This window comes from Nicotiana tabacum, chromosome 16, assembly GCF_000715075.1.
Source record: "Nicotiana tabacum cultivar K326 chromosome 16, ASM71507v2, whole genome shotgun sequence".
NCBI classification, from domain to species: domain Eukaryota; kingdom Viridiplantae; phylum Streptophyta; class Magnoliopsida; order Solanales; family Solanaceae; genus Nicotiana; species Nicotiana tabacum.
In genome coordinates, this window is record NC_134095.1 from 157,662,270 (window position 1) to 157,687,242 (window position 24,973).

General features: G+C 36.0%; 2 protein-coding genes across 8 annotated transcripts; both read left to right on the forward strand.

Moving 5' to 3' along the window:
• The first annotated feature begins 1,853 nt into the window (after nt 1–1,853).
• On the forward strand, nt 1,854–12,633 carry LOC107779232 (cell division cycle 5-like protein). The gene is made up of 5 exons (XM_075233521.1): nt 1,854–4,414; nt 7,874–9,571; nt 10,936–11,217; nt 11,440–11,943; nt 11,975–12,633. Exons 1-5 carry the CDS (start codon nt 4,238–4,240, stop codon nt 12,467–12,469), a joined length of 3,156 nt encoding a protein of 1,051 aa, XP_075089622.1. The 5' UTR covers nt 1,854–4,237; the 3' UTR covers nt 12,470–12,633.
• Nucleotides 12,634–16,421: 3,788 nt separating this feature from the next.
• Nucleotides 16,422–23,774, forward strand: LOC107779228 (low-specificity L-threonine aldolase 1). Of its 7 annotated transcripts, none has more exons than XM_016599601.2 (11): nt 16,422–16,613; nt 17,204–17,323; nt 18,578–19,030; nt 20,384–20,495; nt 20,977–21,027; nt 21,246–21,317; nt 21,402–21,534; nt 21,611–21,669; nt 22,769–22,869; nt 23,272–23,338; nt 23,425–23,774. In XM_016599601.2, the coding sequence occupies exons 3-11, from the start codon at nt 18,588–18,590 to the stop codon at nt 23,464–23,466; spliced, it is 1,080 nt and encodes a 359-aa protein (XP_016455087.1). In that variant the 5' UTR covers nt 16,422–16,613; nt 17,204–17,323; nt 18,578–18,587; the 3' UTR covers nt 23,467–23,774. The 7 variants fall into 7 exon arrangements, with proteins under 7 accessions (XP_016455087.1, XP_075089618.1, XP_016455091.1 ...); XM_075233517.1 differs by having other exon boundaries at nt 16,426–16,564; XM_016599605.2 differs by having other exon boundaries at nt 16,476–16,613; nt 18,583–19,030.
• The last annotated feature ends 1,199 nt before the right edge of the window (nt 23,775–24,973 follow it).

Genomic DNA, 24,973 nt, shown 5'->3' on the forward strand with positions numbered 1-24,973 from the left:
TTTATGGGGCGGACTAAAAGTGATAATACCCCGATATTCTTTTGTGGATCCATCATTCGATTTGGATAGAGATTTTTACATACATATACATTATCGGAAACTTTATTACCAAAAATGTCCATGTTTAGTTAATTATCCGACCTAAACAAGTTTTGTTTACAAAATATATACATTCCACCTTAAAAGGCTCACAGTCCATTATTAGTGCCTACAATTAAGGGATTTAGCTATACATTTTTCTTTTTTTCTCTCCTCTTTCCCCTTTTCTCTCCGGATCTTCCACCCACACAACAAATCTTTTTGGTTCCTCTTTCTTTCCTTCTTCGACGCCTAATTGCTTCTCCTTTAAGTTATAACCTTGGAAAAAGATTAGACCCACACCAAGTAATGCCATTCCTATTTTGTCTTTAATTAATGGCATCGACTTCAAAGATCAATAGGAAATATATTAGAGAGGTTGAGACGTCACATGTATTCCGCCAACTTCTATTTTTTTCTATTTGTTCATATGGATGAGATTTTAGTGGTCGATATGTTAATTTCAATGTCGACAAAATTGTGATAAACTCGGAGTCAAGTTACGACGCATTACTTTTAGCCATTACAGATCATCTATCAATTGATATACAATTACAACTTTCATACATTATTGGAAGAATACCTAAAATCATACTACTTAAATATAAATTTTATACAATATGTCTTTTGTATATTTTGTATCTAATTTATACATAGTAAAAATAAATTTCATACATCTAATTATATTTTATACAACTTATCTACAATTTATCTACAACTTTTATATATTATTTTTACCCAGTTATATACAACTACAATATCACACCACTTAAATACAAATTTTATACAATATGTCTTTTGTATATTTTATATCTGATTTATACATAGTAAAAACGAAATTCGTACAACTAATTAAATATTATACAACTTATCTACAACTTTCTTACATTATTTCTATCCAGTTATATACAACTACAATATCATACAACTTAAATATAATTTTTATATAATATTGTTCAACTTTCATACAATATTTAAAGGCGAAATACATAAAGCGCCCATTTAAGTTGTCCCCAACGATCAACTGAATACCTCAATTGAGGTCATTTCCAGCTAGACACTTTATTTATTCACAAAAGAAAATTAACTAAACACCCGACCATGTCAGCCCCCACTGCATGAAATGCACTCTTTGGGACGCGAGTTGCCAACCTAAAATTAGGTTTTTTTTTCTTTACTAAAATAATATGGACCACACTTAATTTTCACACCCCTTTCTCCTCCCATTCTCTCCTCTTCAACACCCTCCTCTACCCTAAATCACCCTTGCCTCTGTTACAAAAGAACAAAATTACCAAATATATCATCCCATCAATTCAACAAATTTTTTATACCAAACCCATTCTTCTCTTTCACCTGCTCCTAATCTTTACACCAGTAGACCTCTTATTAACAGTCTTCGCTCTGCGCACCAAAGAATAAAACTAGCACTTATAAAAAAAAACATACCTTTCATGGATGATCAAGACCAGTACATTGAAATATGCAATACTTGTGTCAGGAGAACATATATATCAAGCAAATTTTCAATCCAATCATAATACTCAAGAACTCAATTGGAATACTAGAGTAAAGAAATATCCATCCAATTATCAGACACAATAAGCAATTTCGAAGGAAAAAATGAAGGCTGCCGGAAATTTTTCAATCCATCTGGTTCTTCTTACTTTCTCTCTCATAAAAAAAATGGAGTTTCTTCTTCTGCTCTTCTTTATCGTCATATTCAGACGCCAATGGCATGCCATTTTCCGAAAAGAATTTGTTGCTCCGAAGGCGGCGATTGATGGCGATGCAGCGGCAGAAATGGAGGAGCCCGCGGCTGCTATATAAAATGAGAGAGGAGATGATAAAGAAGTTTCTTTAAATATACTCCTTCCGTTTTAAATTAGACGAGGTACTTTTCTTTTAGCATGTTCCAAAATAAATGACACACTTCTAAATTTAGAAATAATTCAACTTTAAACTCTTCGTTTTATCCCATTTTACCCTTAATGAGAAGCATTTATAACCACACAAATATCATGGCCCCACAAAATTTTTACTCCTTAAGCTTTTAAGACCACAAGTTTCAAAAGTCTATTTTGTTTTCTTAAACTTCGTGCCAAGTTAAACTACCTCATCTAAATTGAAACAGAGGGAGTATATTTTTGTTAATTACATAGTGTCAAATTTTTATGGCAAAATTACACGTGTCATTTTTTGATTGGTCCATTTGACAGTTATTGGCAAGTGCAATTCACGCATATGGTCTGTTGTACTCGGGTGTTTACTTGACCTACTTAATAGCCACTTGAAGCGTTAAAATGAAAAATGATTTGGTTGAGGTGTTCAGTTGATCGTTGAGGACAACTTAAAAAGACGCTTTGTGTATTTCTAAAAATATATATATATATAAACAACAGAATATAATTTTTTTACAATTTTACTACAACTTTACCACTATTTCGTAAGTATAATGTATGTCGTGTCTTCTTCTACTTCGACGAGTTTCAATATGAAATTTAGCCAAAAATCAAGTCTAATATTCACCAAAACACCCTCAAAATTGAGATATAAACTCCAAATCATATTCACAATTGTTTGCAACAACATCCAATCCAAACAAGTAATAGTTTTTGAAAACCCAAATTTGAATTCAAAGTTTTTTAATGGCCGTCAACGGTGAAATTGCTTCTCTCTTTTCCTTTGCTTTACATTACTGGAATTAGGGATTGAAAAATAGAAAGAGACGTAGAGAGAATTCCAACTGTTTGCAACAATACCCAATTCAAACAAATAATGTTTTTTGAAACCCCAAATTCGAATTCAAAGTTTCAAAGCTTTTTAATGGCTTTTAATGAGAGAGGGAGAGAGAGAGAGAGAGAGCATGAGGGAGAGAGAATAATGATGAGAAATAATTGATTCCTACTGTAAATGGATACTCATTTAATTCCTAAAGTGTATATAATTGGTAAATTTATATATAAGAGGTAATTAAATTGAAACTTGAGTAGGGAGAATAATCAAGTTTCCAATAGTATATAGGTATGTAAAAATCCCATTTGGATATGACACTTAAAATCGATTTTAAGAAGTAAAAACTAATTTAACCCGAAAATTCACTAAAGGGCCATTTGCCAATCTGGCCATTTCTTAAGGCGTTTTAATTTTTCTTTAATCTATATCTATATCTATATTATATTAAAAGCACGAAGGTCGTTAGCGAAATATCGTTCGCCTTTATCCTTTAATAATAGCTTTTAAAACCTCACTAAATGGATAACATTGAACATTTGAAGGGAGATTAAATGAGAAACTATAAGACTCAGTTTTTAAATTTATGTTATTTGACTAATCTTTAAACAATCGTAATATTAGTCTATACCATGTGTATCTCTTTTGAAAGAACTTGAGAATAGCTTTTGAAGAAAATTTCAGAAATATCTTAAATCTTTAAGGCCTATGTGCTTTTAATGAAACTAAAAAGGAAGCACAATAACTTGTGCAATTGAACTAACAAAATTATAAAATTGGGACATAATTTAAGGTGAATGACAACAGACTTTTATAAAAAACGTTTTTCCTTTATTGAATTAGCTATATATGATCATTATTCATCAATTTTATAAGCTTATTTTTAGTTAATAACTCAAACATAATTTTAAAAAAATATATGTAATTTTTTTACAAAATTTTACTCGATAATATGCATGGGTAACACGTGCAACGCGCGTACACTAAGACTAGTTCTCTAAAACAAAAATGCCTATGTTTACGCATCGTAAAAAGAGGCTAAAATCTAAACCTGCTCATAAATGGCCAGTCTATGCAAACAAATGCATATATTTGAACCCAACATTTGAGTGATTGGCCCATAGTAGCCGACCCCAGCTACCTACACTCCAATCCAAATCTCAGCTCAAGTCGAATTTGGAATTCCTCGAAGATTATAATGGTGCAATCTCATCAGCTTCAGTACTAAAGCAAGTTCGAAAAATCCCTCTCGTCGGAGACCGACAAACGCCGCCACGCCATAAATCGGAAAACCCTATCCTCACCGGCGTATAGATTTTAGCACATTCAAACACAAAAAACTCGGCGCGAGCTTATATGTTGAGGCAGCTTCCGAAACCCTAGATTACTCCGAGTCTCCCTTGGGAGGCTGAAATAATCAGCAAAAATGAGGATTATGATAAAGGGAGGAGTATGGAAGAACACGGAGGACGAGATTCTAAAGGCGGCGGTGATGAAATATGGTAAAAATCAATGGGCTCGTATTTCTTCTTTACTCGTTCGTAAATCTGCAAAGCAGTGTAAAGCTCGCTGGTATGAGTGGCTCGATCCTTCCATTAAAAAGGCAAGTTATTCTTTTTTTTTTAAATTGGTTAATTAACCTTGTTTCTGTGTTATATATATGTTGTTACTGTTTGTTCATTGGTTTTGATAAATGTTATGTGAAAATTGTTTTGTTATTAGTAATTTTTCAATGTTTGGTAGGGTATAAATGGAGATGTTAGGGTATAGATGTAGGTGACGTGGCAGCTAAGGGTGTGACCTAGTGGTCAATGAAGTGGGTTAAGAATCACGAAGTTTCACGTTCAATTCTCATCGGAGGCGAAAAAACTAGGTGATTTTTTCCCATTTGTTCAAGCCTTGGTGGACAGAGTTATCTGGTACTTGTTGCCGATAGTATCCCTGAAATTAGTCAGGCCGAGTTAGTCAGGTGCGTGCAAGCTGGCCAGGACACCATGGTTATAAAAATGTAGGTGACATGCTCCTAACGCATGGGCAGATGTAGCGTTGAACTTATGGATTCATCTGCCCCAGTAGCTTGTTTCATGCCTCTGACTCTCCCTCGGTTCATTCGGAAATCATGGTAGTCTTTTCATGGAGATTATTGAGAACGAAAATGTGCCCTGGGGTTAAGAACAACGACAAAATTACCTTTTGTCTGTTGCCATGGAATGTATAGGTAGGGATTGTCTTATGCTTGGAAAGCCCGTTCCGCGCTCTCTATCCCCTTTTTTCGGGGTCCCCATGAACCGCTTTTTAGTATTTGTGTTCGCCTTCTTCTTCCTTCCCTTCCACACAGAAGGATCATGGGGTTCTCCTAACACACATATCCGGGGGTGCAACTGTTTAGTGGGCAAGGATCGGAACGGGCGGATCCCAGTATATATGTTAAAAGATCCAATAAATAAGTATAAATGATAGATTTTGAACCTAGTAAATCAAACAGGATGTAGTAAGATAACGAACTTGTAACCATAATGTTCAAATTGATTAACCTTGTTGTCGTATTATATGCTGTTAATATTTGTTCACTAGCTTTGAAAAATGTTTTATGTAATTATTTATTTGTTATAATCATAATTTTATTAGGTGATACATATTAGCTGAGTATATGCTTTAGACATTAGCACTTTTTGCTGTAGGTTTAATGCTTTACAGTAGCGGTTTAGCCCTCCATAGATGTATATGTTTATAAAATATGTAGAACTTCTAATATGAGTACTTTTTATTTATATTTTCATAATATTGGCCTGAGATAAGTTTAAATGGAGTGGCATGGTTAGTGAGGATTCATATAGCCGCCCTCGACTTGTTTAGGACCGAGGTGTAGTAGTTGATGTTGTAATATTTTTTTTTGTGGAAAATGTTTTATCTTTGGAAATTATTTTCAGGAGCATTTTTCAAGGTTTAGTAGGGTGTAAAAGTACTTGACACATATGCTCATAGTGAGAGCTGCAGGATAGTGTATGAGGATAATAATAATTAGGGTTTTTTGAGTACTAATTTTTGACAAACAATGTCTAGGTGTTGATTCGAACAAGTGATATGGCATACATGTTGAAGATTTCTGAGATGGAAAAATGACATATGCTATTAGTCTGTTTCCTCCAAATTTGAGTAAAGTATTTAACATTCTCCACAATCCATGATAACCAAGTCGGAATATATCATGTGGAAAAGGTTGAGGGACTTATGAATTAGCCTCTTAGGTAACAGGTTCGAGCCTTGTGCCATTCAAATTAAGGTTGAGGGGCGGGCCCATTATCCCGAGTGTCGAAGGTTGCGATTGGTCCTAAGGATTGGCCCCAAACGGATTTTTCGATCATAAAAAAGAGTCAACCATAACAAACATACCCTTCGTAGTCTCTGGTTGTTTGAAGTTGGGTTTTTTAGATATGCAATTGGAATCCGCAGTAGTTTGTTAGTGACATATGACCATCCTTTCTGTGTCCCTTGTTTTTATCTATATATGACCATTTTTCGGTGCCATTTGGTTATTTAACACCTTCGAAGCATTCATTGTATCTTGGTTTTGGTTCTTAGTTCTTGCTAAGTTTAATGCGCCATGCAATTTAGCTTTGTAATTCTTGCACTGTTATATCTTTGTGGATAACTATTATCTTTTCTTCCGGTTCCATTTGAATGAGAAAAGTTCTGCTATGTGAGCGTACCATGGCCTTCACCCGTTTTTTTTTTTTGGTTTCTGTATTATATGCTGTTAATATTTGTTCTTTGATTTTGGAAAAAAGTTCTCTGTAAAAAATTATTTTCATTTATATGAACCTATTTCCTTTTTAGTCCATTTAAAAAAAAGACCTCTTTCTAAATGTGGAAATTATGTAACTTTACCCATTCATTCTTAAATTTTTTAAAAAAAACAAATAGATTCACATAAATTGAAATAGAGGGAGTAGTAATTTTTCTTTGGAGAAATGTTTAATTTTGGATTATTTTTTATAAATTTTTGGTAGGGTATATAAATGTAGGTGAGATATGCTCATAGTGCAATGTGCAGGATGGGGTATGGGGACAGTGATTAGTGTTTTTTTGAGTATTTTGACAAACAATGTCCAAGTGTTGATTCGAACAAGTGATATGAATGCGAGTTAAATATCTCTGAAAAGGAAAATTACTTTTGCTATTTCGTGCCAAAGTTATTTTCCCCCAAATTGCCCCCGGGGTTTAGTTCAAGCGGCAAAAGTTGAGGGACTTGTGGCTTAGTCATAGGTTCGAGCTCTGCGCCATAGTCTAGTATTTAAGTGAAGAAGGATAGATGGCCGGGCCCATTATCCCGAGCTTCCAAGGCTGCTTTTGGTATTTCTCGTTCTTTAAAAAAGGCTATTTTCTTCCAAATTGGAGTAAAATATTATACATTTTCCACCGTCTATGATAAACCAAATTGGTAAATGATTTCGTCAAGTACCATAACAAATATACCCTTCATAGTTTCTAGGTGTTTGGAGTTGGGATTCTTTGAGATATGTTATTGGATTCCGCTGTACTTAATTTTCTTGCATGGTTGTTAGTGGTGTGACCATCCTTTCTGTGTCCTTGTTTATTTATGTATGATCATTCTTTCTGTGTCATGTGATTATTTGTACCTTATAGTATTCATTGTATCTTGGTTTCGGCTCTTTGTTCTTGCTTAGTTTAATGCGCCATGCAATTTGTCTTTGTAATGTCTGTCACTGTTATTTCTTTGTGGGTAATTGTTACCTTTGTTCCTATTCCATCGTGAATGAGAAAAGTTCTGCTTTGTGAGCATGCTATGGCTTTCTCCGAGTCTGCTTTTTGGTTTGTTTACTCGGGATACAATTTCTGAAACCAGTTTCTGTATAGAAATTTCTTTCTGGGCTTTTTCAAATTTTTTCTGGTTTTCCATTTATCAACGGCATAAAATGATTTTCTGAACTGAGAAAGTGGAAAGTACACGGATTTTCCGATTTACCTCAGGCTGTTAGTAGGAACTTATATCTGAGTTTAACAACTTATTAACATCCTCGCTGCTCTTTATTTTTTCCAGACTGAGTGGACTAGAGAAGAAGATGAGAAACTACTTCACCTTGCAAAGCTCATGCCTACCCAGTGGAGGACTATTGCGCCAATTGTTGGTCGTACACCATCCCAGTGCCTTGAACGCTATGAAAAGCTTCTCGATGCAGCATGTGCTAAGGATGAAAACTATGACCCTAATGATGATCCAAGAAAATTGAAGCCTGGAGAGATTGATCCTAATCCAGAATCAAAGCCTGCTCGTCCTGATCCTGTTGATATGGACGAGGATGAGAAAGAAATGTTGTCTGAAGCACGGGCTCGGTTGGCCAACACAAGAGGTAAGAAGGCTAAAAGGAAAGCCAGAGAAAAGCAGCTTGAAGAGGCTCGAAGGCTTGCTTCCTTACAGAAAAGGAGAGAACTGAAGGCTGCTGGAATAGATGCCCGTCAAAGGAAGAGAAAAAGGAGAGGAATTGATTACAATGCTGAAATACCCTTTGAAAAGAAGCCTCCTCCAGGTTTCTATGATGTTGCTGAGGAAGACCGTCCTGTAGAGCAACCTAAGTTTCCAACTACCATTGAAGAACTAGAAGGTGAAAGGAGAGTCGATAAGGAAGCTCGTCTAAGAAAGCAGGATATTGCAAGGAATAAAATTGCAGAAAGGCAGGATGCCCCGACAGCCATATTGCATGCAAATAAACTTAATGATCCAGAAGCAGTGAGGAAGAGGTCGAAACTCAATCTTCCTGCACCACAGATTCCAGATCATGAATTGGAGGCCATAGCAAAGATAGGTATTGCCAGTGATCTACTAGGAGGTGATGAACTATCCGAAGGGAATGCTGCAACACGTGCTCTTCTTGCAAATTATGCCCAGACACCACAGCATGCAATGACTCCTATGCGAACACCTCAAAGAACCCCTTCAACTAAGCAAGATGCCATTATGATGGAAGCAGAAAATCAACGAAGATTGACTCAGTCTCAGACACCATTACTTGGAGGGGATAATCCTATGTTGCACCCCTCAGATTTTTCTGGTGTCACTCCTAAGAAAAGGGAAGTTCAAACACCAAACCCACTCTTAACTCCTTCAGCGACTCCTGGAGCCACTGGCCTTACTCCTAGAATTGGCATGACACCTTCAAGGGATTCTTATGGCATGACCCCGAAAGGAACTCCTATGAGGGATGAGCTACGCATTAATGAAGAAATGGATATGCACAATAATGCTAAACTTGGGCAATTCAATTCAAAGAAAGAATTGCTTTCTGGTTTGAAAAGCCTTCCTCAGCCCAAAAATGAGTACCAGATAGTCGTCCAACAACCTCATGAAGAAAATGAAGAACCACCAGAAGAGAAGATTGAAGAAGACATGTCTGATAGGATTGCAAGGGAGAAGGCCGAAGAAGAAGCAAGGCAACAAGCTTTACTCCGGAAAAGGTCAAAAGTACTGCAGAGAGAGCTCCCTAGACCTCCCATTGCTTCACTAGAACTAATAAGAAGTTCCTTAATGAGAGCTGATGAAGATAAGAGCTCCTTTGTTCCTCCTACACTAATTGAGTTGGCTGATGAAATGATTAGGAAGGAACTTCTGTCTTTGCTAGAACATGATAATAGCAAGTATCCTCTAGATGAAAAAGCAGAGAAGGAGAAGAAAAAGGGGGTCAAGCGAAAAGTGCTTGCTGAACCTGCGATTGAGGACTTTGAGGAAGATGAACTGAAAGAGGTATGTTCATGTTACATAAAGAAAAATGGTTTGGCTCTACCCTTGTGTCAATTTATTTTCCCAGGAGCAGTCTTACCTGCTTTGCGGCATTAAGGTATTTAAAAATGATATGCAAAATCCCAAGTGAACTTTTTATTTTTGAGCAAAAGAGTTTCAGATTACTTCAAATGCATGTAAGACTTCAGAGTTGTTAGTGTCAAATTAATACTAGAAAAGAAAATGAGTTGCCTAAATTTCAATATAAAGCATTTGGAAACTGTTCTTTTACAATATCATCTAACCTTTTTATGTAATGGATATATGGAATCATTCCTACAATTGCTGATAAAATTTCACTAAACTATGGCTGTAAGGATTGTGGGAAAAAGAGTCATTACCAATTTCGTGTGCAACTATCTATGTCAAGATATATATTTAAATGTACGTACTATATATATATATTATTCTTGACTCCACTCAACACAAGCTAGCTTACATGCTCAACTTTATGAACCCTACTCCTACACCCATGACACCATACATGGTGTCCCGGTTTTGTTTTTAGTATTTATTGTTGTGAGGACTAACTGAAATTGGACATTCGGGTCTTTCGATAAGACGCCAAAAATTGTTAATGGTTCCACTCTGGGGGATCATTAAGTACTCACTTGGATGCCATTTGTGTTTGTGTGAAATATGTTGATTATGGCTTTTTTTCTGCAAAATTCAGTGTTTCTATGTGCATTTGACTGTTAAAATAATATTTGGAAGTAAATAAATCAGGTCTGTTCGTCATAGGCGCCTTTTCCATTTTTACATTGTGCTATTAGATGTGCCCTTGTCATTACCAATTTCGTGTGCAACTATCTATGTCAAGATATATATTTAAATGTACGTACTATATATATATATTATTCTTGACTCCACTCAACACAAGCTAGCTTACATGCTCAACTTTATGAACCCTACTCCTACACCCATGACACCATACATGGTGTCCCGGTTTTGTTTTTAGTATTTATTGTTATGAGGACTAACTGAAATTGGACATTCGGGTCTTTCGATAAGACACCAAAAAATGCTAATGGTTCCACTCTGGGGGATCATTAAGTACTCACTTGGATGCCATTTGTGTTTGTGTGAAATATGTTGATTATGGCTTTTTTTCTGCAAAATTCAGTGTTTCTATGTGCATTTGACTGTTAAAATAATATTTGGAAGTAAATAAATCAGGTCTGTTCGTCATAGACACCTTTTCCATTTTTACATTGTGCTATTAGATGTGCCCTTGTCATTACCAATTTCGTGTGCAAACAGTAATGTTTTCTGGAGTTTGTGTGATTTTATCTTCATCTACTGCAACATAACTAACTCCACTCACGCAGGCTGATGGATTTATCAAGGATGAGGCTCAGTTTGTTCGTGTGGCAATGGGACATGAGGGTGAATCTCTTGATGAATTTGTCGAAGCACACAAAACAACTTTGAATGATATCATGTACTTTCCTACCCGGAATGCTTATGGCCTCTCAAGTGTTGCTGGAAACATGGAAAAGCTAGCTGCTTTACAGAATGAGTTTGAGAATGTGAAGAAGAAAATGGATGATGATACTAAGAAAGCAACAAAGCTTGAGCAGAAGATCAAAGTCCTTACTAATGGATATCAGGTACATTTAGCGGTTTAATTGTTTAATCTGAATGTAGTTACCACTTCCTGTACAGTTCTCTGTTTATTAACTTCATTTGTCTGGAGGGTTGATCTGCAAGCAGACGTGTTTCTAGTTCTTACATGGATCTTTCTTGGCTATCCTACCTCCTTTTTTTGGGTTTTTTGAGTTGAGATGTAAGCTGTAAATTCCAGCTAACAAATATTCATTGTGGATGAGCAGATGCGAGCTGGAAAACTCTGGTCACAGATAGAGGTTATGTTTAAGCAAATGGACACAGCAGGGACAGAACTTGAATGCTTCCGAGCATTACAAAAACAAGAGCAGCTAGCAGCATCACATAGGATCAACAATCTGTGGGAAGAAGTTCAGAAACAAAAGGAGCTTGAACGTACTTTACAGAAAAGGTACGGTGACCTCATAGCAGATAAGGAAAAGATGCAGCATCTCATGGATGAGTACAGAATACAAGCTCAAATGCAGGAAGAAATTGCAGCAAAGAATCGTGCTCTTGAGCTGGCCAAGGCAGAAATGGAAGAAAAGCAGAGCACATCTGCTGCTACTGAAGCTGGTGTGGAATCTTCAGGTACTGGCCAATGCTCCAATGCAGAGGAAACTTCTGCTTCTGCCGCTCATGTATCATCATCTGCTATTGAAGCTGATGATGTGCCTGTGGAATCTTCAGAGACCGGCCAGTGTTCTAATGCAGAGGAAAAATCTGCTTCTGCCGCTCCTGTATCATCATCTGCTATTGAAGCTGATGATGTTGCCTGTGGAATCTTCAGAGACCGGCCAGTGTTCTAATGCAGAGGAAAAATCTGCTTCTGCCGCTCATGTATCATCATCTGCTATTGAAGCTGATGACGTGCCTGTGGAAGCTTCAGAGACCGGCCAGTGTTCTAATGCAGAGGAAAAATCTGTTTCTGCCGCTCATGTATCGTCATCTGCTATTGAAGCTGATGACGTGCCGGTGGAATCTTCAGAGACCGGCCAGTGCTCCAATGCAGAGGAAAAATCTGCTTCTGCCACTCATGATGCAACTCCTCTGGACGTTGAGGAACAGGTGAAAGTGATCGGTGACGACTCTACAATGGATGCTGAAGCCATAAGTGAGAATGTGCCTATGGAGGGTCAACATATAGGAGAGAGTAACCAGGATGTTACCAAAACAGAAGATTCTAGAGTTGCAGATGATGCACAGGATGTTACTAAAATAGAAGATTCCGTAGTTGCAAGTGATGCGGGAAACTAGTAATGTTCTAGTTTTGCCACTAAGAAAGTGAATGATGGTTCGCTAGTTGTGTTGTAATCCCATTTTCGTACATTTTTGGAACAAAGTTGTACTTCATTTCAAGAATGTCTTGTATGGTTGGATGAAAATTTGGAAGTATTAATTTGAACTGTGGTTGAGCTGCCTACGTTCTTTGCAAAATAATGAACTGCATACCAATTTTTCTAGTAAACTAAATCTTTAGGTCTTTTATTTGCTGTATCATTCTATGGGTACTTCATACTTGCTTTTTAGGCTTGTGTAATTGTGAATTTAATTTTTAACAAACCTATCCGTTTCAAATTGAACGTTGTGGTTTAATTTACCCGCTTGTTGGAGAACCAACATTTTGAAATGCTACTATTTTATACTCCGTTAACATAATATTTTAGAAGGTTATCAAGTATATCCTTTCATGACATATATCCTTTGTTTGAAGTTTGAGCATGCGGAACAAAATTTAACTTTGAAAGTAGTCTTCAGTCACAATTGATTTAGGTCCATTTCAGATTTCATTTCAGATTATATAAATTTAAAAATTAGAAATTTATATAAAACTTCAATCATTGAAATTTGTATAAATTAAAAGAGTTAGGAAAAACTTGAGAGAAACTACTAAGATGGAAAATTTAAAACGTTTTTGAAATGTTTTTCGCGTTTAGTTAAACCTCTGTTGAACCAATTACTCATATTATGTATCATACTCTATTTCTTAATTAGATTAGATCTACTATAAGCCATTCAACTAAATTACAGTTCGACTTCACTTATGGAATGATGCTATGGCAAACTCAATCAAAATATCTGACTCGAAAGAAATACTTACTAGCGCCGGATGTTTACTCCAAATCAAGCAATTTAACCTTAACAGTTTAAAATTCAAATTAGAACGCCCGATATTTATTTTAAAATCAAACAATTTAATCTTAGCAGTTCAAAATTCAAGTTAGAATGCACATCATTGATTGATAAATGTGTGTAAGAAAATGGATACAAGCAAATTTTTATATTTGTGTTGTCAAACGTATTACCTTTCCAAAAGCTCGAATTGCATTGTGTTATACCAGTTGGATTCGAACTATCTTGTTGAAACTTAATATTATGATTTGGAAATGACTCGAAATCTGCCCACTTCATTGAATCTGATGAAAAAGACATGAACGGCAGCCCCTATGCCAAGTGTTTGTGACTGGATTTACCATTCCAACAGAAAAAAATTTCTTTTTTGAAAAGAAAAAGAAAAGTTTTCGAGCAAAAACCAATTTTTAGTGGATACGAAAAGTCCTCACACATATACCTAACACGTCAGTACGTCACTCTACGACGTCAAGCCGTCAAAGCAACCACTAATGCTTATATTAAAATAGACTGTCAATATCATATCCCTTGCAAAAGCAAATCTATGTAAGAAATAGAGAAGTTACTGGCACCAATAAAGTTCAGTAAAAATTCCATATATATACATGTATATGTCTTTAAAAAAATAGTAATATATTAATAATGGACATCATATATGCAAACAGATTTTGGTTGAATCAAACAATGCATTCCGCGACCTTCAAATCTTGGGTCAGCCTCTGACTCCTAGGGTGCGACTCTTCCTCAGACCCTGTATGAATGCGATATGCTTTGTACACAGAACAACCCTTTTTATCATAATTGTGGTGTTCGGATCGACTTGTGCACAACTCAACTAATTTCGCAGAATACTTGTTATCTTTCACCAATATATGTATCAAATAATGTCCCTAAAATATAGGCAAATGAAAAAAAATCACCTAATATTTTCGCTTCGACTGGTATTTGCTTCAATTTTAGATTTTTTAAAGAAAAATGACATTGTATAGCCACTGTAAAAATAATAGCCGAAAATGTATATAAAATTTATATATATTTTGGATATATATATACATTATGTATGTTCTATACAAAAATAAGAACAAATTTTATACACTTTTTCGGCTATCAGATGTAAATAATTTCTGGCGCGGGCTAAAAGTTATAATACCCCATTTTTTAAGGGGCATTTGCATCTATACCCGTTTTTTGTGTCACGTTTTAACTTATGCCCGCTTTGCAAAAAAATTTTGCAAGCGTACCCCCTTTTCGCATAACTTGAGCATAAGGGGCTAAAGTAGCAAAGACAATCACGCAAAACTTCAGCATTCTAGTAGACATGCCTGAAGTTCAGCTCTAGAGCTGAAGTTTTTTGTTTTTTAACTGGCGAACTTCAGCTCTAGAGCTGAAGATTTTGTTTGTAACTGGCGAACTTCAGCTCTAGAGCTGAACTTTTTATTTTGTAACTGACAAACTTCAGCTCTAGAGCTGAAGCACTACAATTAGCAGTGATTTTTTAAGAAAAATAGTGTACATCTTCTCAGCTCAAACACGAATAAACATACAAAAACTCCAAAATTTTATAGCTCATCCTATTGGTAACTTAAACTTTTTTCTAAGACTAATTTGCTGTAAATTTGGAGCAGAAGTACAACCGCCGAACTGTTCAATTAAAAAAAATTGCGTATAACTAAAGCAGCGTTGCTTCTGGAGATAACTACCATTTTGTTTTGTAACTTGAAGAAGAAAATGAAGGAGGAGAAGGAGGGCTGAAGTTATCTAAAAAGTGGATACAAGTTAAAAGATTTTAAAAAATGGGTATATGTTAAATTGGGGCGACCAAATAAGACGCCCCGTACAATGTTTACATTTTTTAAAGTATGCTTTATGGTTGTGGGCCCAAAAGATGGAATGAAGAGCCCAAATGAAACTCATCTTTCCAAGATTCATTGGAACCTACTTTTCGTGCTCTTTATCTTCCAGCTCAGATGTAGCTCATACAATGCAGCCACTAAAGTTTCAAATCATATCTTCTTCCATCTATTACACACTCAAAAAATGTGCTATTTTAATATTTAAAAAATGTCATCCAACTTCAAAATTTAAGGATAATAAAAAGTCATGGCAATCTAATTGAGCCTTTATACACTATTTAAATTTAATTTTTTCGTCTTACTATGTTTGATACTCTTTTTTGCATGTAATAAAGATTGTCACCTTCCTTAATTTAAAAATTAATTCTTTTCTTAATTTCTATTTTCTCCTTATTTACATGCAACTTGACACGATTTTGTAGCAAGTTTCAGCATATTTGTTAGGAGTTATTTGATTACTGTATTAAAAAAAATTATAAAAATAGCACGGGCTAGTTAATTTTTGGATTAGTAATCAAAAAATAGCTAGCGTTTGCAAAGTCATTGAAAATGCCCATTATTTTGCTGAAATACGGAAAGTTCCAGCATAATATGTGAAATTATGAAGATTCTGTATATAAACTTCTCGTATATTATGTTGGAACTCCAGCATATTATGCTGGAAGCTTATATGTAAAAAATTAGAACTCCAATATATTGTACTGGAATATTTCTGAATTTTTAAGGGTGTTTTTGTTCATATTTTATCTTTACATGAAAAATGGTTAAATTTCAATTACTTTGGAATCTGTGACTATTTTTCAATTATTGCTCTTAATACATAATTTTTTAAAAGTAATTTTTAAAAAATTATTTTTTTTTGCTTCTCAAAAACTACTTTTGTACCTATTTAAAAGTATTTTTGTCCTTCTAAAAATTCGACCTAACACCTTTAACTTTGAGAAAAAAGTATTCTTGGCCCAAAAAAACTTGGCCAAACACCTAGTCACACAAGTCAAAAAAACAAAGCAAATAGGAGTACTAATAAATATTAAAAGTTCGATCAAACACCTTTAACTTTAAAAAAAATGTACTTTTGGCCCAAATAACTCGGCCAAACACGCTAGTCGCACAAGTAAAAGAAAAACAAGGCAAATGGGAGTAATAATAAATATTATTACCACTATTGTACTGGATATAAGTGGGTTGAAAATGGAAAAATGAAAGAAAATGGGAGTAATAATAAATAAGAAAATTTGTGCATATCCTTAGTAGTCCCAAATAATTTAATACTGCCTTAAAAGTGTAGACACAAAATCAAAGGAGCAACTATAAATTCGAAAGAAGTGGAACAGCCAAAACCAAATTCACATGTTTACAATTTCAGGCAAGTCAAACAAAGAAACCACCAATTTTGCCTGAAGAATCTTTCTTTAGTAAGAAAATCTTGATATTTTCCTTTCCTTTTTTCTTTTAAGCCACTTGTGAAAAATTATGCATGCATGTAATTAAATGTGCTTTTTATGTTGTCTCATTTTCAGACGTTACAAGTGTGTGATGATTCTATTCTTCATGTGATATGTAGTACTCCTTCTGTTTGTTTAGCTGATTTTGTATCACTACATAAAGTCCAAAAGTTGGTATGTTTGTACATTTTTTCATCTTTTTCTGATTGATGGGGTGGTGGGGTTTGGTTTGTTATGAAAAAATATTTAAATAAATTCCAAATTTTGATTCTTGGGTTTTGTTTATAATTATTTGTATATGTGTACTTGTGTTATTTCTCTTGATTCTTGAATTTGTGGCTGGGAAAGTATCTCTTGGGCTGGGAAGTGTTGGGGTTCTTTTTCCTACTGATGGCAAGTGATTTTTCTTTTCTTTTTTTTTCTTCTTTTTTTGTGTGGTTGTGTGTGATTTTCCTTGAAGGGGGGAATGCTACTTTTTATATTGATTTAATATTTTTTTTGAGGGATTTGATGATTTTTTTTTGTTTTCTGTTTATTAACTGGTGGAATTTGGTTTGCAGTTGAGTGAATTGTCTCTTTTGTTGCATTTTTTATCAACAAGGACAGAGAGAGTATTGGATCAGTGTTTGTGACTTTGTTCTGCTATATATTTGAAGAACAGAAAAGGAGAAGCTTACACAGTATGGCTTTTTTCATACCTCTATTCTTTTTATCATTTATGTTTCTCTTAAACTGTATAATGTTCTATTCCATTTGGAGTAGCTGAATTTGAGTCAAAGGGTAGCCCCGTGCACAAGGCATCCCGCGTTCAAGCAGGGTCCCGGGAAGGACCGCGCCCTAAGTGGTGTGATGTAGACAACCTACCCTAATGCAAGCATTAGTGGCTGCTTCCACGTCTCGAACCCGTGACCTATAGGTTACACGGAAACAACTTTATCGTCGCTCCAAGGCTCCCTTCAATTTGAGTCCTTAGCTTATAACCATCAAATTCTGAAAAACACTTTCTTTTAAGTATGGGAGTTGAACTTTTGAATAAGCAATACCGTGTTTGGATAGAAGTACTGAAGTTGAAAATAAGTAGTGTCGGGTAAATAAGGGCATCAAAAGGGATTAATTGTTACCTGATACCCAAATGGCCTTAAAAATTTGGATTTCACATGGTATCATAGAGGGTGTTAAATATATTTACTAATATATACTAAACAGATTATGTGAACCTATTTGCTTTTTGGTCCGTTCCAAAAAGAATGACCCCTTTCTAAATTTGGTAACAATTTAGCTTAAACTTACAATTCTACCCTTAATGAGAAGCTTTTATAACCACACAAATACTCTGGGCCCCTTTTTAACTTGTTTAGGACCACAAATTTCAAAAGTCTTTATTTTTTCTTAAACTCCGTGCCCAGTCAAACAGGTTCACAAAAATTGGAAGGGAGGGAGGGAGTAATGTCCCATATTCGTGTATATAAGAATATCATGGGGTGTGATTCCACATTATTAAAGATGGTATGAGCATTTACAGTTTAGCTGAATTTTAGATGGTTTTAGCTAATGTGTTAGATAAGTGGTGTGACTCTCCCTTTTCTTCTATGTTTAGCATACACTCCAATTTAGATAGGTGGGTTGCTCGGACTCTCCAAAAATGTCTCCAGTTGCGTGTCGGATCCTCCAGAAGTAGTGCATTTTTGGAGGTTACAACACGAGTGCGGCTACATTTTTGGAGAATCCGTGCAACATAGCCTATAGGTCTGATGCTTCCTGAAATTCTAGGTAAGAATATTTTTTGTCGGGTTGTGATGGTATGCTGCTGAAAGAGTTGTTTGAAATTTATATTTCTATTTTCGTACATGTGCAAACTAAAGCAAGACGATGGATTCTTCAAGAATGGAGCTGGTTACTTATATGGGGCATAAAAATGTATTTTTGTTTTCTAGCTCAGGGAAAATGGTGATGAGAACCGTGGATCTTCGCTCGGACACAGTCACTAAACCAACTGAAGCCATGCGGAACGCGATGGCCAATGCTGAAGTGGATGACGATGTATTGGGTTATGATCCAACTGCCCAACGCCTTGAAGCCGAGATCGCAAGGATAATGGGCAAAGAAGCAGGGCTATTTGTTCCTTCAGGCACTATGGGCAACCTTATCAGTGTGCTGACTCATTGCCAAATTAGAGGCAGTGAAATTATTCTTGGTGATTATTCGCATATCCATATTTATGAAAATGGAGGCATTGCCACTCTCGGAGGTGTTCATCCGAGGACAGTGAAGAACAATGAAGATGGAACAATGGATCTTGATCTAATTGAAGCTGCAATTCGAGATCCTAGCTTTGAGATATGTTACCCAACCACTAGGCTGATCTGCTTGGAGAATTCACATGCACAGTAAGAATATTCTCTCACCATATAACTGTTTGTACAGCGATCCTCATATTGGTGCATTATCTGGTTATGCTATCTGATTTTTGCTAGTTTTTGTTAGACGTGTAGTATGTGTGTATTGTTGTATTTTTGGACCATATAACAACAACTATGCGTCACTCCCAACAAGAAGGGGTCGGAAATATGAATCCTCAATATTCGTATCGCTTCGTTTAAGCCCCTCAGTCCAATACTTCAATATTATAAAAAGTTAGTTTCTCTAGCATCAGAAGTTCCCTATATTTTCTAGTGGCATATATTCTCTTACAAGACTAAAACACTAACATGGCTAAAACTTAAATCTCAACTAATTGGTATCGCCTATATAGATCTTTTTCTTCATGTTATGCCCTATTTTTCGCTAGGTCTGCATGGATTTCAAGAGATTATAGGTCTTTCGAGATAATTTCTTTCATATGATTTTAGGTCTATGTCATCCCTTTTTAACACTTTCACTCGCCATGGTTTTAAAACCTGCCTAAGGACCAGTGCATCTGAAGGGGACGTAGGACATGACCAAACCATCTCAAGTAATCTTTTCTACTTGCACCTTATGCCGAATGTGGTCATTGAAGCCATACACAATTATGGGTTATTTGCTGTACTCTCTTTCCCCAAATACTGCACTGTAAAGAAATCCTGAACTACTTTCTTCAACTCTGGGACATTGACTGCAACTATTATTGCTCTTGTGTTCATTCCATGCTATCCATCAGAACATGAATACGATAAAAAGAAGGGAGGAGTTAATAATCAGTATTCAAGTTTCTTAGATATTTCTTATAATTAAATTAAACTCTTTCCTTAATGTAGAATATATCCTCTGACTTTTCTCGTATTTAAATCGTCAATCTAACTGGTGTGGACAAGAGCTATGCACTTGAGGAAATTTACAATTTAGCTTGGTATTTACGAATTCCTGAACAAAATTGACTTTATAGGATAACCTAAGGGATTGTTGTGTTACTGGAGTGACTTCTAAATGATTCAGTAATTCCTCATGGCGTAATAGGAGTCAAAAATTTAGTTTGCTCCTCGAGCTCACATACTCAGGTGAATCATGATTCATGAAAAGCTCCCTAGTTGTCCTTTAGAGGTTGTGGCAAAATACAGCACAACCTTCAATCCAAGGAGTGGTTTTTGTACACTCTGCTTCATAGTTTTTGTTTTAAAAAATGATTTCATATATCCGAGGATCAAATCCGAAAAGATAGTTTAGTTGCTTAATTGTCACCCTTTTTTGTCGCTTTAGTCAGTTTGAGTATTGATTCTCTTTTATAATGCAAGTTCATAACCAACAACATTCTATGAGTGCAGCTCAGGAGGCCGATGCCTTTCTGCAGAGTATACAGACAAAGTCGGAGAGCTAGCAAAGAAGTATGGTCTGAAGCTTCACATTGATGGAGCTCGTATATTCAATGCATCAGTTGTGAGTACACCATTTTCTTCTTGTTACCAGACAACCTTTTTTCTGGAGTCAGTCAATAATTAAGGAGTCAGATAGATGGATCTTCAAATTAGAGTAATTTTCAGTAGTTTCTGTAAAGAATATCCTAATCTAGTTTAATACTATAGGAAACAAGTAGCACCTTTTTGAATTTATGAAAGAGCTAAATTTTGAACTAGGATATATAATGTGTTTTCTAAAGACCTGGGGTACCATTTTGGTTGGAACATCAACTGATTACATTGATGGATTTGTGGAGCTTACAACCGAGAGAAACTTAATTTCTTCAATTAGACGTAGGACAAGTTTCCTCAAGGACAGTTATTGAAGTTGACACAGAAAAGTTCTGTATTTTATTTCTGTAGAGTTGTCCATAGTTACTTTTAAGGGCATCTACATTTGTCCTTCTGTAAGCATTCTTTTTTATAGTCATTGAGATTAACCGGATTAATCCGTCTTGTAGGCACTCGGAGTGCCTGTTCATAGACTTGTACGGGCTGCTGATTCAGTTTCGGTAAGTGATATTATAGCCAAAGATCTAGATGACCTTTCTCTTCATTGTCTCTTGTGGTTTCCGCTCCATTTTTTGAGTAAGGGACTGCAACATTTTATTTATAAACATGATATCCTAAAGGAGAAAAAAAGAGATATTCTATGCCTCAAGGCTGTAACATATGACAAGTTTGTTAGTGTATCGTTTCCGAATTTCTGCTCATTTAAGAGTCTGTGCAGGTATGCTTATCAAAAGGTCTTGGTGCTCCAGTCGGGTCTGTGGTTGTTGGTTCAAAGAGCTTCATTGCCAAGGTAGGTATGCTTTTCCGTAAAGAATTTATCTGTCCCTTGCCAAAGGAAACTGTCGCATAGCTCGTTGTTTCCTTCGATTTCTAGGCGAAAATTCTCAGGAAGACTCTAGGCGGTGGAATGAGGCAGGTTGGTGTCCTTTGTGCTGCTGCTTTTATCGCTTTCCAAGAGAATCTTGTTAAGCTGGAAGGAGATCACAAAAAGGCTAAGATTTTGGCTGGTAATATTTTCTCCATTCGATAAGGTTTATTTAACCAACTTTATTCATTTGTCTAATGATTCCCTTTGTTTCTCAGAGGAACTTAACAAAATCAAAGGGCTGAAAGTTGATATTGCTGCCGTAGAGACTAACATTGTAAGTTGACTCATCATAAATGATGCCTAACTTTTTTTTTTAATTTAAAAAATGATGCTTAGTTTTAACAGCCGATACTTCTTTTGGAAGTATGTACGATTTTAGTCCGATGAATTATTCTTGTCCACTCACAGTCATAGCAGCCTGACATAGATCAAAAAGCTAACCCGGCTACCCCCTCTCCCCAAAGACAACTATCTCACCCTGCTCGTAGTTCAATCGAGTTCAGACTTAACCCCCTAAAGACAACTATCTCACCCTGCTCGTAGTTCAATCGAGTTCAGATTTAACCCCCTAAAAATAGATGAATCCAGTGATACAAGACTTTTCATTAGCCAATAATTCTATTCCATTCACAATTTTGCAATTGGAAAACAACCTTCGTAACGTTGGGCTAAAACGGCCCAAAGATACTTTTTAACATGATGTGATATTGTCCGCGTTGGGTCAAGCCCGCACAGTTTTTCCCAAAAGGCCTCACACCATTAAGAGTATCCAACTCCTTATAAGTAGCTTATTTTTCTTTTCTACTTTCCATGTGGGACTTTGTTCACACACTCCCAACAATTTCTCCCTTAAGTTCCACATGACCCATCACCGTTGTTGTGTATGCGTCTTTAAAGCTATGGGTAAAGGTAGTGAACCCGTCCATGGACGGGCAAAGGCACTAAGCCGGGCCCTACGCCATCACTTCGCCATCTCCATACTCTTCTCGCCAAACCATTGGTTCTGATACTAGTTGTTGCGTTAAATCAACCCAAATACACTCTTATTTTTCTTGTCCTCTTTGGATCAAGCCCGCACGGTTTTCCCCAAAAGGCCTCACTCCATTAAGAGTATCCAACTCCGTATATGTAGCTTATTTTTCTTTTCTACTTTTCATGTGGGGCTTTGTTCACCACTCCCAACACATAAAGCTAACATCAAATTGACAAGAAGGAAGAAATGGCTCTTGGCTGGTGATGTCTTTTCTATGAAATGAATCTATCCTCTCTAGTAATCCACAAAAACAGACAGACGCATATCACATCGCCAATGTAAAATTTTCTTTTAGCTCCTGGGAGCAACGATCGCATTAAGATTCTTTTTCTATCACCAGGTATATTGTGATATACTGAAGGGGTCAAAGATAAGCGAAACAGAGATGTGCAAGACTTTGGAACAACATGGTTTACTTATACTACCAGAAGGGCCACAGAGGTGCGCTCTCCCCAAGCACGTCTACTTTATTTCCTAGATTATTTGTGTGCGCTAATGAGCTCATTTGGAGTTCACCAACTAGTGAGAAATTTAATAGCATGCATGTTCAAGAGGTACAAACACTTGGATTATTACACCAATAGTTGCAACATATGCTGATACATGTGGACACCTCTATCTTTTCCTCTCTTGACGACAATCTTTTGTATAATTGTGATGGTTATATGATACCAATAGCATTAGGTACTCGACTAGTTTTTTGTAGTACTCAAACTTTATATACATTTGTTAAATAAATGTATCTTGATTGTAACTTTCGGAACATGATCCTATAATTTACAAACCAAGCCCTTGTGAGATTTTCAGCATCTCTTAAGAAAATGTTGGGAACTTCTATTGCAGAATCAGATTTGTTATTCATCACCAGATTTCAGAAAATGATGTGCACTATGCAGCGTCGTGCGTTCAGGTAAGAAGTTTTTGAGTTCAAGCATCGACGTTAACTCATGATTAGCCAAATATTCTTCATTTTTCTGTTTGGTTAAATATCTGCAGCGAGCTTTGGCAGGAGTGGCCGAAGAAAATGGTGGCAAGTAACAGTTTATGACCGGTTACTGACATGATCGATATCCCCGTCTTTAAGAAGATATTCCAATTTCTGTGGCATCAAAACCTTTATCATGTTATGTTAGAAGCTCTTCCAAATGCTATATGGAAGGCCAGTTTCATTTGAAAATTTAGTCAATATTTTAATCTGCATTTCATGTCCTTTTAGTGATAAAAAACTTGGATATTTTAATATGTTGTGGTTGGACAAGTTTCAATACTTGTCCTTGATTTAATAAGAGCTAAATGTGGATCACATTCTGCTGCAATGCTAATGACAAACTTCTTCTCCTTCCAAATCTTTATTTTTTCCCTATGTATTTATCTTTTTGAATAACCATTAGTTTGTATAACTGAATATCTAGTTCATAATTTTTTTGGGCTTGTGCGAGGTTTTTCGATGGGAGCTCTGGAGTAACTGGTAAAGTTGTTGCCACGTGACTAGCAGGTCACGAGTCGAGCCGTGGAAACAACCTCTTGCGGAAATGCAGGGTAAGACTGCGTACAATAGACCCTTGTGGTCCGGCCCTTTCCCGAACTCCACGCATAGCGGGAGTTTAGTACACTGTGCTATTCCCACCTGCAGATGAACCTTGATGTCGGCTATTCCCCACCTGGGACTGTAGTATGTTCCATGGGTTGGGCTATTCCATGGCTTAATCGGTCCAAAAATTCAAGACCCACGCTTGTCAAGGCCATTTATGAACATGTCCCAATTATCTCTTAGAGAAATAGGGATTAAGTAGCATATACAGTGTAAGGGCTAAGTGCAGCAGTAGTCACTCTTAAGCCCGCTATTTAAAATATATCCATAATTTACAATGTATTTAAAGATTAACCAATTCATCCAAACTTCAGGACTAAGTATCCTGAATTTGGAAATTCAGGACTTAGTGTCCTGAATTTTGAGCTGCTAATTTGAATTTCAAGACTAAATTTTCTGAATTTTGAGCTATAATTTAAAATCCAAGACATAAGATTCAAATTTATGGACATAGTTTTCGAACATTAGGACACGATGTCCTAAAATTTGAATTTTGAGGTTTAAACTATAGGACTTTAGGACTAAGTATCCTGAATTTGAAAATTCATGACTTATGGTGTGTTTGGTATGAAGGAAAATATTTTTTTAGAAAATGTTTTCATGGAAAGTGAGTGATTTGATCACTTATTTTCCCTTGTTTGGTTGGTGAATGGATTTTTTTTTTTCGAAAAATATTTTCTAGTATTCTCCTCATTTGTTGAAATGACAAAAAAATATCTATAACATGAAAAGAAAATACTATTAATAATATTTTTATTTAGGGTGGGGGTGAGGGTGGGTGGTGAGGGCAGGGGTGGGGGTGGGGGTAGGGGTGAGGGGTGAGGGTAGGGGTGGGGGTGGGGGTGAGGGGTGAGGGGTGTGGTGGGGATGTGGAAGGTTGAAAAAGAGTTTTGGAAAATGTTTTCCTTTCTCGAGCTTTTGGACATAATTTTCGAACTTTAGGACACGATGTCT

Excerpts from the sequence above, each read along its gene's own strand:
- LOC107779228 (XM_016599601.2), top strand. The coding sequence starts at position 18,588 with ATGGTGATGAGAACCGTGGATCTTCGCTCGGACACAGTCACTAAACCA. Across the intron at positions 19,031-20,383 it reads TTGGAGAATTCACATGCACA|CTCAGGAGGCCGATGCCTTT; the intron begins GTAAGAATATTC and ends CTATGAGTGCAG. Across the intron at positions 21,318-21,401 it reads CAAAGAGCTTCATTGCCAAG|GCGAAAATTCTCAGGAAGAC; the intron begins GTAGGTATGCTT and ends TTCGATTTCTAG.
- LOC107779232 (XM_075233521.1), top strand. The coding sequence starts at position 4,238 with ATGAGGATTATGATAAAGGGAGGAGTATGGAAGAACACGGAGGACGAG. Across the intron at positions 9,572-10,935 it reads AGGAAGATGAACTGAAAGAG|GCTGATGGATTTATCAAGGA; the intron begins GTATGTTCATGT and ends CCACTCACGCAG. Across the intron at positions 11,944-11,974 it reads CAGAGGAAAAATCTGCTTCT|CTGATGATGTTGCCTGTGGA; the intron begins GCCGCTCCTGTA and ends CTGCTATTGAAG.